At 35.5% G+C, this 18,392-nt stretch overlaps 2 protein-coding genes across 4 annotated transcripts; one reads left to right on the plus strand and one right to left on the minus strand.

The window, feature by feature from the left end:
• Nucleotides 1–163: 163 nt before the first annotated feature.
• On the minus strand, nt 164–3,173 carry LOC126855157 (membrane protein FAM174B-like). 2 transcript variants are annotated; one of them, XM_050602572.1, is made up of 3 exons: nt 1,143–3,173; nt 898–1,007; nt 164–813 (listed from the first exon to the last, which is right to left on the minus strand). In XM_050602572.1, the coding sequence occupies exons 1-3, from the start codon at nt 1,455–1,457 to the stop codon at nt 648–650; spliced, it is 591 nt and encodes a 196-aa protein (XP_050458529.1). In that variant the 5' UTR covers nt 1,458–3,173; the 3' UTR covers nt 164–647. The 2 variants fall into 2 exon arrangements, with proteins under 2 accessions (XP_050458529.1, XP_050458528.1); XM_050602571.1 differs by having other exon boundaries at nt 898–1,010.
• A 2,459-nt stretch (nt 3,174–5,632) lies between these two features.
• Nucleotides 5,633–17,602, plus strand: LOC126855027 (F-box only protein 33). Of its 2 annotated transcripts, XR_007688181.1 has the most exons (8): nt 5,633–6,097; nt 6,798–6,892; nt 6,963–7,154; nt 7,240–7,641; nt 7,774–8,022; nt 8,100–8,295; nt 8,499–8,706; nt 9,249–17,602. XR_007688181.1 is itself a non-coding variant. In XM_050602309.1 (7 exons), the coding sequence occupies exons 1-7, from the start codon at nt 5,747–5,749 to the stop codon at nt 8,628–8,630; spliced, it is 1,617 nt and encodes a 538-aa protein (XP_050458266.1). In that variant the 5' UTR covers nt 5,633–5,746; the 3' UTR covers nt 8,631–17,602. The 2 variants fall into 2 exon arrangements, 1 of the variants encoding a protein (XP_050458266.1); XM_050602309.1 differs by having other exon boundaries at nt 8,499–17,602.
• Nucleotides 17,603–18,392: the final 790 nt, after the last annotated feature.

Raw genomic sequence — 18,392 nt, forward strand, 5'->3', positions numbered from 1 at the left:
TACACATATATCTTATTAACAAACTATTTAATCAATTTTTTAAATTTTACCTTTATATTTTTCCAATAGAGATGTAGCTTGTAATAATATTTACACTTATTTGGAATAAAGTTTTGTACACAATTTTTATTAGTGTGTAGTTTTAAAGAAAATAGAGACAATCTGTATTTGTATAATTTTAATTATATAACAACGTAGATTAATTAAAATATAATCTGTGTATAAGAGTAGAGATATAGCCACCCATTAACTTTTTCATTAACTCGCAGATGATACATATCTAAAATTGTACATTATCACATAGCAATATTATAATAGGGTGGAGAATATTAGTAGAAACATCTTTCTTTTCTTTTTTGTTAGGAAAAGTACATCTATTGCTGACAAGCATAATATGTCAATGATAAGTGCATCACAGATGCATATTGGATAATAATCTTGTCGCACAAAGCAAATTACTTTTTAAAATGCTGATAAATGTCTTAAACCTGACTTCGAACTCTGATAGTCCTTCTCTCGTGTACTTATCTCAACAGATCACGGTAAAATTAGTCTGATATTATAAAGATCATGGTGTGATGTAAGAGCAGCATTACACAGATGATATATATAATAGCACAATGGTGTATTTTCCTGCGCAAAAATTTTTATGCATTTTGATGCTGAATGTTGGTCGTCACGACGTTGCTCGCATCGAAAACAGTTGTGTCTTCATCGTCTTCCTCTTCCAAAGGTAACGGTCGCATCTCGACATCCTGCCTGTGTGTAAGAACACCGTACTTTCGAACCAGCTGAGCTCGTGTCTTACTTAACCTGCCAAAAACAACCAGTCAACTGTCAAATTGGACATCAACGTATCATCCTTATTCTCTCTCTACTAAATCCATGTAAACTCACCTAAAGCTACGGAACACGATGTAGGCCATGACAAGGATGCTTAATCCCACAAAGACTAAGAAACCGCGGACAAGAGCACCAGTATTGAAAGTCGTATGATCCTCACTAGGCTGCTGTGTCAAGATACCAAGGTAATATCAGTGATAATCAGAAATGAATTGTTAAGATTATTCATAAGACATAAAAATTTTCTGCACTAGGAAACTTCTGACCAGACAACCCTCACGCGGCGCGATGATACGAACCTCATTGTCCACGATGTGCGTTCTATTCACGGTGACGTCCGACGACGATTTTGAGGTTATATTGTCCTGCGTCTTGTTTCCATCGGTCGCCGGCTTCTTCGCGTCAGATGACAATTCGGCCACCTTCTGTTTAACCCGGACAGACGGCTCGTGGACTCCCTTATTGATCTCATTGACGAGAGCAACCTTCTTCTTATCCTCAGCCGTAACGTCCCTCTTCTCTCGGAAGCTCCCATCGCAGATCGCCGTTTGCGCCAGCAGGAAGATCAATAGAAATACGAAAAACTTCATCTTCTGGATCTTCGAGCGCGTCATCGTGCCGTGTCATTTAAATGACAATGACGATGACGACGAATTGTCCACACTCTACGACGTGACAACACGACGCTTCAGCGCGCTCTCCATGTCGTCGCTCGCCGGTCACACACACGCTTCGCGACCCACACCAGCTGACCAGCTGTCTCCACACGCGCGAGATGCCAGACGCCAGACGCCTTCGGACAGTTCCGTGTCATCCTCGCGCGACGCCCCGTGCTCGCACATATGTTTTGTTGCGTTATGCGTTAAGATCCATTCACACTTGTAACGTGTTATCGTGCGTCATATCACTGCAACGGACGATAACACGATTTCCATTGTCTCTCTCTCACGTTATCATAATAATATCTGGATTGCAATAATGTCACGCAAGTCTGCACATCTTTTACGCCCAAAAAATTGGAAACGTATAGATCGCGAAAAGAGAGAGACATACCTTACATTTCTGTGTATTCTTTGAGACCTTGCTCTTTTTTATTACTTGCGTAACTGATAGATGATTACTGAGTGATTATAGATAATTGTATATATATTCGATCGCTTCGATGCGAATATCATGCAAGTATAGTGCAAACAAATTTATTCTACATAAACTCAATATTTCCTGAATAAGATACTCCTTTTCATCAAAATATTAAAATATATCAAAAATATTCAATCGATTTTATTATATGCGAAACAAACATTGCAAATATAAGGAAAAGGAGCTGTCAATTTGCCGATAGATATAGCCTGCCCTAAAATGAGCAAGACAAAATGTTTGTTTTAAAAATGTTTCTAAAAACATTTTTAAAAACATTAAAATAATGGATTAAGTCCCCTTTTAATCATTAAAAAAATGTTTATATTAACATCTAATGAGCAGACAATATTTTTCAATATTTATTATTCGTTAATTGTACAATATACAATTAAATGAATAATAAATTGTTTTCATGGAAAATTGATTACTCAATAATTTTTTTTTTATGTAACAAAAAAAACCTATGTGTATTATTATTGTATAATAATAAAACTAACTGTGTGTAATAAATGTATGTATACAAAATAGTGCAACAGCGAAAAAGTGATTGCGTCCGATACGCGACCCAGATAGCAAATGCACGTCATTTAAAATCACATTATTTGACGTTCATAAGATATTATTTGACGTTGAAATCATGTGCGTTTGCTAGCTGGGGATATATGTATATGTAACAAAATGTATATTATTAATATAATAATAAAAATGACTGTGTGTGCATACAAAATAAAATGTAATGTAACAGCGAAAGCGATTGCGTCCGATACTCGATATATGTAATATATACGTAATAAAATTGTTAGTGTGTATTTATTATATAATATAATAAAAATGAGTGTGTGCGTGCATGTGTGTGTGTGTGTGTGTGCGTGTGTGTGCAAACTGTAGTTAACAGCGAAAGCGATCAATTCATTTTTATCCATAAATGCATATAAAATCATATTATTTTTAGTATTTAAAAATAATTCTTATTTAGTGTTTATATTATGTAACGAGAATGTTTTTATTTTATACATATATTTCGATATTCAATTTTTTAATGTATTTTTTAAAAAGAGACCTTAGATTAATGTATTATATCTAAGACTTTCTAATACACACACACACACATTATTTTTGTTCCCAAAATATTTTATTTTATTGTTTGATGAAATACCGACAATAATGCACAAAATGGAAAAGAATTATGTATAGCGTTGTAGATTATATAAGAGAATTGATAATAATCTGTAAAATATATTGTAATTTTATTGTGTAATTTTAAAAAATTTAATAAATTATATTAATACAAAATACAAATGTTTTTTTTATTGAATATATACCTTTCCTTTTCCACACATATTATATCACACCCGCCTCTTTGTTAATTATACATTTTCTTGATACGTTTTTGTCAATTCTTCATTCTTGGAATTTTTTAAATTGCATTTCTTGGAATTAAGTCAGGAAAATATAATTAGCAAAGAGGTAGCGTAAAGTTTCTGTTAAGAAAAGAGAAAAATTAATCTTTCGAAATTCGCAAAAAAAAATATCAGAAGAATATAATTAACAAGGAAATGGCACAAATTAAAATTTACAAAGCCTGGAAATTTGAATCTTCGAAATCCGCAAAAGTATCAGGAGAACATGATGAACAAAGAGGTAACGTATCAGGAGAACATAATTAGCTAGGAGGTGGCACAAACTAAAATTTTTAAAAAGCCCTAAAATTTGAAGCTTTGAAATCCGCAAAAGTATCAGGAGAATATAACTAGCAAAGAGGTGGCACAATTTAAAATTTAAAAAGCACTAAAATTTGAAGCTTCGAAATCCGCAAATGTATCAGGAGAACATGATGCGCAAAGAGGTGGCGTATCAGGAGAATATAACTAGCAAAGAGGTGGCACAATTTAAAATTTAAAAAGCGCAAAAATTTGAAGCTTTGAAATCCGCAAAAGTATCAGGAGAACATGATGCGCAAAGAGGTGGCGTATCAGGAGAATATAACTAGCAAAGAGGTGGCACAATTTAAAATTTAAAAAGCGCTAAAATTTGAAGCTTCGAAATCCGCAAATGTATCAGGAGAACATGATGCGCAAAGAGGTGGCGTATCAGGAGAATATAACTAGCAAAGAGGTGGCACAATTTAAAATTTAAAAAGCGCAAAAATTTGAAGCTTCGAAATCCGCAAAAGTATCAGGAGAACATGATGCGCAAAGAGGTGGCGTATCAGGAGAATATAACTAGCAAAGAGGTGGCACAATTTAAAATTTAAAAAGCGCGAAAATTTGAAGCTTCGAAATCCGCAAATGTATCAGGAGAACATGATGAGCAAAGAGGTGGCGTATCAGGAGAATATAACTAGCAAGGAGGTGGCACAATTTAAAATTTAAAAAGCGCTAAAATTTGAAGCTTCGAAATCCCCAAAGGTATCAGGAGAACATGATGAGCAAAGAGGTGGCGTATCAGGAGAATATAACTAGCAAGAAGGTGGCACAATTTAAAATTTGAAAAGCGCGAAAATTTAAAGCTTCGAAATCCCCAAAAGTATCAGGAGAATATGATTGCCAAAGAGGTAGTGAGAAAGTAAAAGTTTAAGAAGCATAAAAATTCGAAGCTTTAAAATCCGCAAAGATATGAATTTTTTTTTTTTTTTTGTTTTACGAAGGAAGAGAAAAATGCATTATGCATTCCCACCGGCCGGTCCGGTGGGATATGCGGGACTCGCACCCGCTAAAAAACTCTCCCTGCAAGACTAATCTTTGATTTCCTGACACTTATGTAAATTTAAATTCTGAGAGATATCGGGAACATGATAGGTAAGAAAGGTAATACAAATAAAAACTTCAAGAATTAAAATTTTAAATATTTTAATTTTATTTTATTTTCTCATTAACAATATAGTGAAAATTATTATCTAAAAATTAATTTTTCTTACAACTCATCTCAATTTTCGTAAATGATTGTTGTACAAAATTTTTATTAATATATTATATAAAATTTCATATATACAACATGTATGGAATATACCTATATATATGTGAGTATATAAAATGTATTTATTCTATAAAATATACCATATACAATTTAACAATTAATTAACAATTTACTATTATATATATAATATTTAATTTGGAATATTTCGCAATAAGCTGCAGATTTTGCTCGGTTCCTGCCATCAATCTGCTGTCAGATTCTGTGAGCATGTGCTTTACTTGATTTTTGGTATCAATTTATCGATTTAATTGATAAAATAATAACTTCTATATCAAATTTAAGCTTTTTTCTGATAACAATTGATTGCAGACACTTGGCATAATTTCTATTTGCGATGACTTGACTATTTATTAATAATTAATTACTCGATATATTATTCTTGCCATCTTTTAATGCTTTCTTCTTTAATATTTTTTTATTTCCAACATAGTTGCGGAAGATTGTTTAAAGAAAAATACCGCGATTTATAATCGAGATGAGAAGCCGACCGTGTTACATACATAATATGTGTGTCATATACAAATATTCACAGAGGACTGACAGTTGGAGCGCGAAAGTGAGCGAGTCCGCGCTCGTGGAGGTCGCTATCACGCGAGAGTCGAGTGTACAAACACGTCTCGTAGAGAAGGGGGGGTTAAGGGGGGCAAGGGGAGGCTGGCGCGTATAGACCAGATATACCAGTATATACTCGTCTCTTCTGTAAATCTCGGCGCGGTCGCAGTCGGCGACGGGTCGAACGACGTAGTAGCTGGATGGGTCGCGATTCGAACCGTTTGGTCGGTTGAAAATGATGCGCGCCTGCGACGGGACGTTCGATATTTTATTGGAGAGATTCTGGGCCAGCGGTACCGTCGCGACAACGACCACGACGACGACGGTGACGACGACAACGGCTGAAGGAGCGGCAGCGGTGGTGAACGACGGGGACGCGGCGACGGAGGAGGCGACGTCAAGAAAGTGCGAGGGGCAGCTGTCTTCGCTGAATGCGGCGAACAGCTGTTCGTCCTATAAGCCTGCGAATCGTATGACAGAAATGGCGCAAGAGGACCACGGCCCGTCCTGGAACAATCTGCCCAGCGTTATCTTGCAGGAGATATTCTCGTATTTGTCGCATGAGACCAGAATAATAGCCTCTCAGGTAAGTGGATGGAGAGATCAAAGAATGACAAAGGGAGAGGAGAGGGAGAGAGAAAGTCTTGTGTGTTTTCTTTTTCTTCGCTCTTCCAGTGTCCCTATCGTTTGCACTGTAAACTGACCTGACATTGTATAGCCGATAAAAGTCATCGTGTGTCGATCATACGAAAGCATTTCTTATAGATGATGGAATGTACATACTAATGAGAGGACTCCACTACATTATCTCGTTTGACATTACACGTCGCGTTGCCTACTTGCATAATTAGGAGTTTGATACAAGTCTTTTGTCGTGTGACACGCTATTTCGTTACGTTTTCTTTTTACACTATTTAGTAACGAAATAATGGATATCTGGCTTGAAATGTCAACGATTATTTATAATGACAAATTTTATTGTATCTATGTACGATAAAAATTATGAAAAAAATATGATGATACAGTAATTTTTCTTTTATAAATTCAATGTATTTTAAATATAATAAAATGATTTATGCTAAATATGTAATAATATCATTGTTGGTATTAAATTTTTTATGTCCATGTCATTCAGATTAATATAATCATGTTGAATGTAGCAAATTAATTATAATTTTTATATATAATTTTCTTATAACAATATATAAGACATATATCGATTAATTAACATTTATACTTAATTGATGCAAGATTTGTTTATTAGATTTGTTATTCAATTTGTACAGGTGTGCAGAAATTGGAGGTACACTCTGTTCCATCCAAGTTTTTGGAAAAAAATCACTTTTGTCTTCAGAGACGAAGACAGTGTTTTGTGGACTCGGTTTGTAGAATCATATTTATATATATAAATTTATTAAAAGTTGCACAATACATGATATATTTTGTTATAGAACTTTGGCAAATTATTTCGCTTTGAGTGTGCATGAAGCTACGATTCGTTGGGATCAACCCATACACATTGATTATGTGGGTGAAACATACAAACTCTTAAAACAATTAAGTCATAATAAACAGTTGAGAAAATTGTTTTTGGAATTTAATAGCAATGTCTATGACTTTCCCATCGACAACGAAGATGACAGGTATTGATAAATTGGATAATCTTATTCAATATATAAGCCAGCTTTTTACATTATATTTGATAAATTTATATTGTTTATTTTTCAGTAACTGCTATCGTTCCACATTGATGGAATCTGTGGCAAATATTATTGAGACTTCTAATTATCTGGAGGTCCTAAGTTTAGGATGCACAGAAGAGTTGATAATGAATATGTTTGTAATTTTGGAACCTCTTCGTCTTCATCACGCCAAACATTTAACGCACCTCAGTCTGGCATCTGTTAAGGACGATCCTGATTATCATAATTTTTTCGAGCTCGATTACACGATTTTTAATTCATTTATCAGATTATCCGTCTTAACTCTGGATTATGAGTTTGTAAGTGATACTTTATTAAAAGCGTTAGACAATGGATGTATGCAAAGATTTGTGATTCATGTACATGGTTGGAGAAACGATTTTCCGGGAACAACAAATATGGCTTGGCAAATGTTTAGTCAGAAGAAGTAAGTTATATATATAATAATATTATATATAATAATTGTACCACTAGCTAGACAGATTAGAATTATATCTCGCGATAAGAATAATATATACCAGTAAAGAAACATGCAAAAAAATCATTTCTTTATTTGCAGTCCACAATGTGAATTAAGACTCAACATTATACACTCTTATGCCGGTGTTAAAGTTTTAGACACCGACATATTCTGTCCCGCTATGCCCTTGACGCATTTGAAAGTATTATTTTGTGAAAACGTTAACAACAGGGCATTGCTTCGATTATCAATGTGGTATTCACATACACTAAGATCATTGACATGGATAGACTCGATAGATCGTAAGCAACGGATGCCAGCTACATTTGATCCAAATGATCCGTATAGGTAAGAATTTTTTTTTTTTTTATTGTTTTCTTATTGTTGAAGCATAATATATACTTGATTTTAATGTATGTACACAGTCCAGATCCTCTAGTATTGGTGGCGTGGAAATGTACTAAGCTTACAAAGATGGTGTTCCTAGGCCACAAATATTATCAAGAGAATTTGTTGGCCATTGCGCGTCTTAGAGGCAATACTCTTAAATTGTTGGTATTTGCAAAAAGTGATATCACATCTGAAAATGAATCGTGGCACAAAGCTGAAAGTATCACACATGTGAGTATAAGTAAATCTTAATATAAAATGAAATTTTTTTATTAAACTTAAGGCAAATGTTTTTATTTCTATGATTTATTCTGAATAAGTTAAGGGAATAATGATTGTGAAACGATGATAGAGAATCTTGTAAAATAGAGAATTTTTAATAAGAATCTATAAAATAGGGAATTTTTAAAGAATATTTGTTAATATATTTATAGGAAATCCGAGACATAATGGGTTTACATTGGATGCCGCTGAACGATTCGGACCTACCGACGGTGATATTGAATCCTTTCAAAGGCGACAGCAGAGAAGTGATTATGCCATTGGTTCTCAGTGATCAAAAATAATTCTTGATGGCCAAGGAAAATTTCTACTCAGTGTGATTATCCAGTAATCATTTCCAGACCACCAACATTCTCAGAAGTAATGTTATCAAATTGCATCTTCTATTCTTCTATGAGATTTTTTATTTAATGAGAAATTATAGATGAAACACGTGTATAAGTTCGAAATCTCGTATTATCAACGGCATTATCGAGTTGAGAATCTTACTGGGTACAATGAGAGATATAGAGGGATAAACGCACATAATTTTTTCCTCGTTTATGATATTTCTGTCGATTCGTATATCAATGTGATAAATTATAGTCAAGTAGATCTATTTCGACTTGTTGATGGTATATTCAATGCAAATTACGACACATTTGCAAACAGAGATGAGACGATCTCTTCAGCTAAAAGAGACGATCTCTTCAATGATTTATATGCATTGTAACTTTCTTCTTAAAACTAATGAATCGCGTTTTGATGTTAACAAAGTAATGCTAGGAATGATCACGCGTACATATATTAAGGCATTAAGAGCGATAAATAATTGTCTCTATCGCATATAAAAAATCGAAATATTGAATTGAAAAGAAACCAGAATACATTTTATATAACTACTAATACTATTCTGGTCAAAGAGAGCTGTGCATTTTAACGACATGGCTGAAGAAGATTGCAACGTGCGAAGTCTGCATTGTGAATCTTTAAAGAGATCTATAAAACTTAGCAAAGCTGAAACAAGAACACGCGAAGATCTCTTATCCAGCAGAAAAAGAAAAAGCTGCAGCACATTGAAGAGAAAAGGAGAGATTCGGATCTTGTGATCTTCCATTGGAAAGAATAGCAAAATTCCAAACGTATGTAAGTAAAAAAACGCGCGTTCAACAACATATTTTTCCAATTCTCTGGGAAGTTAGGTGATAGCGAGCGCCAAGAGCATGACGTGCGAAAGTCAAACTTCTAGTAAAACTTCGCGAAGAGTTTATTAAATAAGCGGCGCACACACAAGTATAAAGAGTTCTCGCGCTCAAGAAAAAAAGGCAACAAAAGAACGCGAAGTATCAATACAGCGATCCGAGGTTATTTTTAATACCAAGACCAATCGGACGCTTTTGTACAAATGTTAACGTATGCGCACCGAAAAAGTCGGCTTGATGTAAAGTACGTGAAACAAGCGTGGGCGCAAAAGAATGAAAAAAAAAGTCGCTCGAAATACAGCCTGTTCATATATTCCTTTCGACAAGTGATAATGAGTAGTAATCGAATGTGAGTAATACTTAAATATATAATCGTCTGTACTCACCGTGCTCTTAGCGACCGCTGATGACGAACACACGAATGTAAGTGTGTATCTGTAAAATCGAAAATATTAGTCGCTAATCGTATATGTATGTATATGTATGTATAACTGTATTATCTGTCAAACTTTAAATACGTCAACATCCGGACGCAGTGCGCATCTATTTCTGTCGTACAATTAACGCTGACGATTTTTTGAGAGTATGTTTACAAGAGAGAAAGAGAGAGAGAGAGAGAGAGAGAGAGAGAGAGAGAGAGAGAGAGAGAGAAAGAGCGATCCGTAACAAAGATAAAATACCAAAATGCAGCCGTATATATACACACAATTTACTATTTCGAGAGATTATTTACTTTTTTTTTCGAGTCCTTGTATAATTATATATTACATTATCGTGTATCGTAACTTGTAGTCACGTATAATATTGTGTTTTTTATATGTGGTTTCTGTACATACATCTCCATGCGTTCGAGACACTGGATACACGCGCGAGCAAGGCGGAATTGCGCGCGGAAGAATACACGAAGAGAAAAACGAGTAGAAGAAAAAGCGAAGAGGCAAGAAACAAGCGGAATAAAAATGAGAAACAATTTATAATAGAGAGGAGAGAAAAAAAATCTTTGACCAACGACCAGCTGTTATACAAGATGAACGGGCCTTAATATGTACCTGAGTCGCGGTAAGGGTAAATTCATTCGAGAAATCTGTCACGCGACATCCACCATAGAGAGATAACCACCTTATAACTGTTGCGTCCTTGCGAACACGTTCGCACATACATACATATACGCGTTCGCCAGGACAACGGCTACGAACTTGAGGTATATCACGCTCGTGCAAGTGCCCTTTCATTTCGTATTCCGCGCGTGTATATTTTTACATCAGAGGAGATTAGAGAATCTAACGCGAAACGAGAGAAATATGTAACTAGGGATTTCCACAAGAATCGTAGTTATTACTGTACGATACGTAATGTACTAACAAATTGTTCGCTGAATGTCGATTCTGTGCGAGACAGGACGAAAACTTTATCAAGTGTAATTTTACGTTTCTTCTCGTTTTTCTTTCAAACGAACGGAAATTTCGCGTGAAGAAGAAGAAGAAGAAGAAGAAGAAGAAATATATTTGGCGATGCGGTATCCAGCGTATGAGTGTGATGAAATGAGCGAGAGAGAGAGAGAGAGAGAGAGAAAGAGAGAAATAACGAACACGATAGTAAATATACATAAGTGTGAAAAAAAGCCATGTGACAATTGCGCGAGAGCAAGTTTAATAGCGTGCGAATAAAGAAAGAACGAGAAAAAATTAACCGAGAATGCGGTGCGAAATGATTCGCGTTTGAATATAAATGGATATATCCGCGCATCGTAGTAACAAATCAAGTGATATGATAGTACCATCTCTGCGAGTCCTCTGTATTAAGTAATATCGTAGAAGGCAATCGTGCAGCCACTTGATGCGGGCACAACGCAACTAAATAACCACGTGTGTGATAACACGACAAAACCACAAAGTATAAGACTGAACCTGCCGAAAGAGGTGTATATTACAACACAAGTCAAGCGAGCTGCACGTTGTCGCGCAAGAGTAGTCGACACCATATTCATAAAAAAAAGGCGAGAGATGGAAGGCACATTCTTTGCAGAAGTCGTCGATAAAGTTCCGTAGTTGAACACGATCATAGTTTTTTTTTAATTTCTCGCGTGTTTTAAATGTTTTTTTTTTTCTTTCCACGTTGCTTTCCATCTTAGCCTCATCGAAATCGTTCGCGCAAACGCGAATATTTATGAATATGCGCGTCGCGAAAGCGAAACAAAAATAAAGGGATGGTGCACAAGCTAGCGTGTAGATTGGAATAAGCCCTGAGAGAGCTCACTCGACAGCGAGGTTCTCGTAACCGATATTATACACTTAAACCCTTTAAAGCAGCCTGCCAAGAATCAAAATACTGTAAAATATCAAAACGAACGCTAGCCAGTACAGAATGCTAAGATCTATTTTTTAAGAAGCGAATGTATATTTTTGTACTAAGGCAGGCCTTAGCGTGTGATCGTGTCTTCTTGCGCGTGACGGCGAGACCGAGAGCTGTGATTATAACACGTGTTGGCTATATAAGGGATAGGGAGAGATCAACACGGGAAATATATATCGAGATAATCTGCGCATCAATATGCGAACAACATAGGGAAAACGAGACGAGAATCCCTGATCAAATGTTACCGAGTGAGCTATAAGCATAGACAGGGCGTTATTAAAAAAAATATCGAGAATAAAACATCTGTGATAAAGTAGAAAATCTTACAAGCGTGTTCGAGAGAGTGGCTGAAGATCGGCGAGTGTAGGTAGAAAGTAGGAAAAAAATCGAAAAACAGAGAGAGAGAGAGAGAGAGAGAGAGAGGACTGAAGAGAATCAGAAATCCACGCGCGCGCATCTATGAAACTTGAACGCGCAAGCGATTCCTTCGAGACTTGAGACGGAGCCGGTGACCTCGACCTGTGCGATTGATTATTGGCAGCGGACCGAAAGAAAGAGAGAAAATATTGAGAGATTGTCTTTTGAAAACAAGACAAGCCCGGTCTAATTAGGTAGACGACGACCCGACCAACTCATCTCGATCGCGCGCTCTAAGTAGTGGGTTGCAACGCACGTTTATTTTTCTTTTTTTTTTCTTCTCGGCCAGCGATCAGACGAGCGCGTCCTGCAAGGGCTGCGGTACACGAGAGTTTTTTCCCTTTACACGAAAACCGCTCCGTCTTTCGACATTCCATAATGAGATGTGGAGACCGGAGACACGTGCGACCGCGTTGACGCGCTAAATGATTACTGACACGCTTCGCCGACTTCCTATAGACAATGTTGGTCCTCTCGACTCACCGCAGATAGAGAACTTTTACGCCGCAGCGGTCTTGGCATTCTTCCTCTGCGCGGAGATGAAATCCGCCGCTGACGGTGAAGCGCGCGCGCGCATTTAGGTAAATTATATTAGAGAGAGAGAGAAAGAAAATCTTAAGTTATATAGTCGACTGAAAATCGCACAAGATTATCGGAATACAACTCGAGTATATGTATATGTATATAGTTTGATTTTGACACGGACACGCGATACGGAGACGCATTTTGTCAAACCCGCGCGAACGAAATAGTCGTCGTCGGGTCACCGTCGGCGGCCACGAATAGTATAAGTTCCTAAAAAGAAATAATTTACACACACACACACACACACACACCACACGAGTATAAGCGAAGATAAAATGAATAGAGAGGCCGGCACGCGAATACGCCCTCATGTACGAACGAAGAGAGAATATGCGGTAGTTCGTTTGTGTTTGTTTTCGGTGCTTTTCAATACTTTCGGACACACGGTATAACATCGAGTCACATTGTCATTACTTAACAAAGTATTATATATTTACAATCTCCATTCCATTCGACGGGAATGAGCGTAGCATATTGTCGCTAGGAAGATCGGCCAGAGGAAGCACGATCGTCGAGCGAGTCGATTCTAGAGAAGCCGAAAAGTATTGCGTAGTAATCGATCGGAGGCAGATTATCTCTGCTATTTTATACGAGTTGTTTCGATGATAATGATGATTGCGAATAAGATATTCGATAATTATTAATTTAAGTATCAAACACACGAAGATCCTATTAATCCTAGGAAGCGCAACAGCGAGTAATATAATGCCTAATGAGTTTCTGTAGACACGCTGATCTTCGGGTATCGATCGATCTTACTTGAATTGTACATTCAGACTTGCGTTAACGGTTCGTACGTATTCCCGATTATTATATTATACTTGCCGTCGCGATGTTAGCGATTATCGCGTTTCGTTCGTGCCGTACAAATGATTTCTTCCTCCCCCCTCCCCTTTGGGGAAAATGCACGGGGACAGGAAAGACGACGATGTCGCCGGACAGATACGCGAATTCCTCTATCGAGATCGTATTCACATGAAAGAGGTGAAGAAGACAGCGTTAGATGTAAGCAACGAGCCGTATGTAAGCGAGGAGCGAAGATCCGTAATCGAGCCTGAAGATTTTCTTTCGCAATGGGCTTCGCGAATACAACTAGGGGCCCAAATATTGTATATCTTGTCGCTATGTTCGTTCGTAATTTTGAATGAAGTTTTTAGAATGATATCCTAGTTCTGATAGGTGTGTGCGTGTGCGTGCACGCGACCCATATGTATGTAATCATCGCGTGTACACACTGATGAAGAAAAATTGTGCTCCGTCACGTAACGATGGTACCACGCGATCGGCAAGAAACGGAAGATCCAGGGATTCAAGGCCTTGAAAAATCGGACATTTCGAAGTTTCCGGAATTCTAAGACTTATACGGATTTTAAAAATAAATGTTAATAAAATTATTCGTATCATGTATATGTGAATGATTTCGTTAATAATTACTAAAGATGATCCGGAAAGGAACGGAAACAGATTTAACAGCGAGATTTAGCGTCACTTTCACATTTTCCCGTCTATAAAAGTTTCATTGACTTTGATGTATAATTTATTACATTCGGCGCGGATTAACAATCAAGAGACAATCGCGATCAGCATTAAATTAATTAATGTACATGCTATATATTGTGTCGTATATTCTCGTATACGTAATGCGCGTTGTATGTGCAGAGATGTAATTCGAAATGTCAAAGAAAGGGAATATATTAGCGAGAGGCTTTGAGTCTTCTGGACCGTTTTTTTTCTGACTTTTCCTTGGCGATAACGTAATAATGTTGAATTTAATCTAATGAGAAGGTTTGTTGAAAAAAAATCTATCTTTTCATCGCTAGAAATTGAAAGAGATCTTTAAAGTTCTCAATGTTACATCATCGCTAAAGAGAAGTCGTCTCCTTCGTGAATGAGAGATAGTCGTCTTATTATGATTCTTTCCTTCAAACAGAGAATTTGCGGACAGAGAAAGCGAACCTCAAGACGCTCGTCCCTATTATCTCGAGAACGTACCTCGTTTTCGACATAGTTCTACTGTATATAAGGGAAAGGATTTATGCGCGGAGAAATATACTGGAAATATACCTGTTTCCTTCTCGTATGTCGTCGATGAAAAATCGACGGAATGACATCGAAGTTTAGCACTGAAGTCTCACTTGTTGTTGTTTGCGACGGTAATTCACCAATAAAACTACAATCGCGTTACATATTTTTCTTCGTCAATGTAATCACGTCACATAAACAAACAAACACACACATACACAAACACATATACAATGCCGAATAACCATTTGACTTAGCGATGTCAACATTAACGAATTATTAAAAATGTATGTGTATGTACGTTGCGTGTTCGTCTAAATAAATATTATCGTGTGCATGAGCGCGCCGACGAGAGAGGCTTCGCGATCGATAGATTAATTATCGCGCGGCTTAATTCGATCAGACGAATCGCGTGAGAGATCGGTTATCAATTTTTCGCTGTCCCTTGTGCTCGTTGTATCTGTTCAAACCGGCTGCGAGTAACAGCGTGCCGATATTAGAGAAATGAAACTCATTATAATCGTGCATTACTTTCTAAGCAGTCTATCGATGTTAGTTAGAGCCACTTCCTGATGGTCTCGACGTGCGTAGAATTTAAGTAAACGGGTATGAAAATTAATGCACTACATATAAAAGCACAATTAGGGAATCACTCTTCTTCAAAGGGGTATCTTTATAAAGATATTTCGTACGCACAGCAAGATATTTATTTTAGTAGCTTATCTTAACGCTTTAACGAACTATACTGAATCACAATTACATACAGAAGGCTTAATAAATGTCATGTCTATAGATTACAAATAGTGGCGGATCTACCTGAATAAAGTTTTTTGTTATATGGTATGCGCCAAAACATTGTTTCAGGAGCTGTGATTATTTTTTTTGCAACTTTAAAATCTAGTCCAGTTAATTGTTTTGTTGATAAATTATTATATTATATATATACACACACACACACACACACATATATATAACGTTTTATATTTTAATTATATGTATATAATGAAATTTTATTATATACATAATTAAAGTAAGATTTATATTGAGATTTGATAGATATATATTTCTAACAATGTGTGTACTTATTTTTGAAATACGATTTTTTACATAAAGCTTTTTATATTAATTTCTTTAGTAATAAAAAATTATATAAATTCGTTATATATATATATTTTTGTTTTCGTGAAATAAACTATTTTTTTAGAAAAGTTATGCAGTAGTATGGGCCTTTGAAAATGTAGATCCACCATTAACAATTATTATAAAATTTAATGGCACTTCAAAGGGGCATTTTCCGTAGATATATTTAATGCGAAACGCATTTCTCTTAATCAATTTATCCTTGATTATGCAATTTTGTATTTTAACAAGTACATTTAAATGTGATATTTTTAGCTTTTTTAATTACTGAATGTATTAGATTCACAAAAATCAGCATTTTGAAGCAGTGATTTCTTAATTGTTGCTGAATAATAAATCGTCATCATCGATTTCACGGACGTCGGGACGCACATTTGTGGCTACGCGTTTTAATTTTTTATTTGCCGTTATGCATTATGTGATTAATAATAGAAAACGTACTCGTATCTATTCCTTCGAATAAGATTGGACTTGACGCTTTGACAACAGGTGTTGAATTTTGCCGAGTTTTTGCTTAAATATGTAAGACATGAATCGATTTATAATTATCATCAGCAATAACATACTTTCTATCTTACAATCGAACATCTTCGGGATCTTTCAATTGTCCTTTTGCCATCGTTTATTGTCGAATTTATTTTTGTAAAATTGGTTTAGAGCGTCGTATATATAAAAATCAAAGAAGATACATTAGCTAAGGTAATAAATCAATTTTATAAGATCAAGTTAATATTTATAAGAATGACTACATCGTTGTCATCGCGTTAAGTCACCGTGCGAGTACAGGAGTAATGTTATAGAGAAAGAGTAGTTTCGATTTTTGCTCGATTCGATCACTCTTATGTGCTCGTTCCTAGACTACACGAAACGCCAGTCGAGATATTTAATTGTGTTCGGTGTGCAATGTGATACATGTTTCTTTTTTTTTTTTTTTTAATTTTTATTAAAAACATCTTTCTTCGAACTACTTGCGAACTGCGTGTCTCTCTTGCAGCTTCGTGTATTTATAAATTTCTAATCGTATATTTTTCTGGGCACATTATTGACTCGTAACACGACACGAATTTCATGTCGCGAGTTCTAGAGTGCGAGTTTCGTCTTCCGGCTGAAGAACCCGCGATGTATCGAAAACCATCCGGAATTATAATTTTGAAGCGACATCACGAAGACGTTTCTCGTATATTTTCGGCGTTTTACTGAAACGCAATCTTGGAATATTATCACAAATCTGCGCACAAAGACCAAGGCGCTCGTCGTTACAATACGCGGAATCTGTGTCCGCATAGAAATCTGTTATTGTATAACTTCGATATTATCCAATTTTTGATGGATATGTAGTCCCGGACGAGCATCTTTACATGCCGGAACCGTTTAAACTATCACGTAATCAGTATTCTTTCGATTTCAAAGTCCCGTTGGAGATTGTATATCGATCTATTGTTTTTACATCCGAGTCTTGTAATGATAGAAATCAAATGTTTTTTTTTTTTTCGAAATGTAAATCAATTTTTAAAAATGTATGAAGCGATAAATAAATAATGCATGGCATAAGATAACTTGCTTATTATTTTCCTGTATTTATAATAATTAGTTTTTGTAGATATAATATATAAATATGAAATTAAGATCATTACACTCTGCTTATTATATTGCAAATAAATCAAATGTTTGCCATCAGTGAATAGAATAATTTTAATAATGAATCTGCTTTTCTTAAAAATATATTTTTCTTCAAATATCTCTCTTTAAAGCTTTTCTATATTTTCAGAAATATTGAAATTGTCTAGAAAAATATGTTTTAAACAATTCTAGTATATATTTTTCCTTCTTTAAAGAGAAAAGCTTACAATAGTGAAATAAATGAAGAATAGGATTACCACGTTAGTTTGAAGGTTGTTGTTTAAAAAAGAATATAAGAAATAAGCTTTTCGATTATCGTATATTCATCGTATTCGACCCATGCCGATGTTTTGAAATAATTTCTGATAACATGATTCCTTTCTAAATTTTTCTATGAAATATGAAACTCTTAAAAAAAAAGAAAGACTTGAAACAATCATTTTACTAAAAAATTACAGACTTATGTATAAAAGAGAATTCTGATTTTATATTAAAATATTATATATTTATATTCGAATACTATCATTGCATACAACAGATCTTGCATTTCAATTCTATGAAAAAAAAAAATCTTTATACTAATAATAAAGATTTTGCAAGATTTTCCTTTACACTCTCGACAGATCTGGTCGTCCGATATATAATTCTAGCAGGGGCCCCTGTGCGACAAGTTATATCGTCGCACGTTGCATCCTCAAACTCTCATCCCCTTCTTGCAACCCCCGA

Source organism: Cataglyphis hispanica, chromosome 15, assembly GCF_021464435.1.
Source record: "Cataglyphis hispanica isolate Lineage 1 chromosome 15, ULB_Chis1_1.0, whole genome shotgun sequence".
Lineage (NCBI taxonomy): Eukaryota > Metazoa > Arthropoda > Insecta > Hymenoptera > Formicidae > Cataglyphis > Cataglyphis hispanica.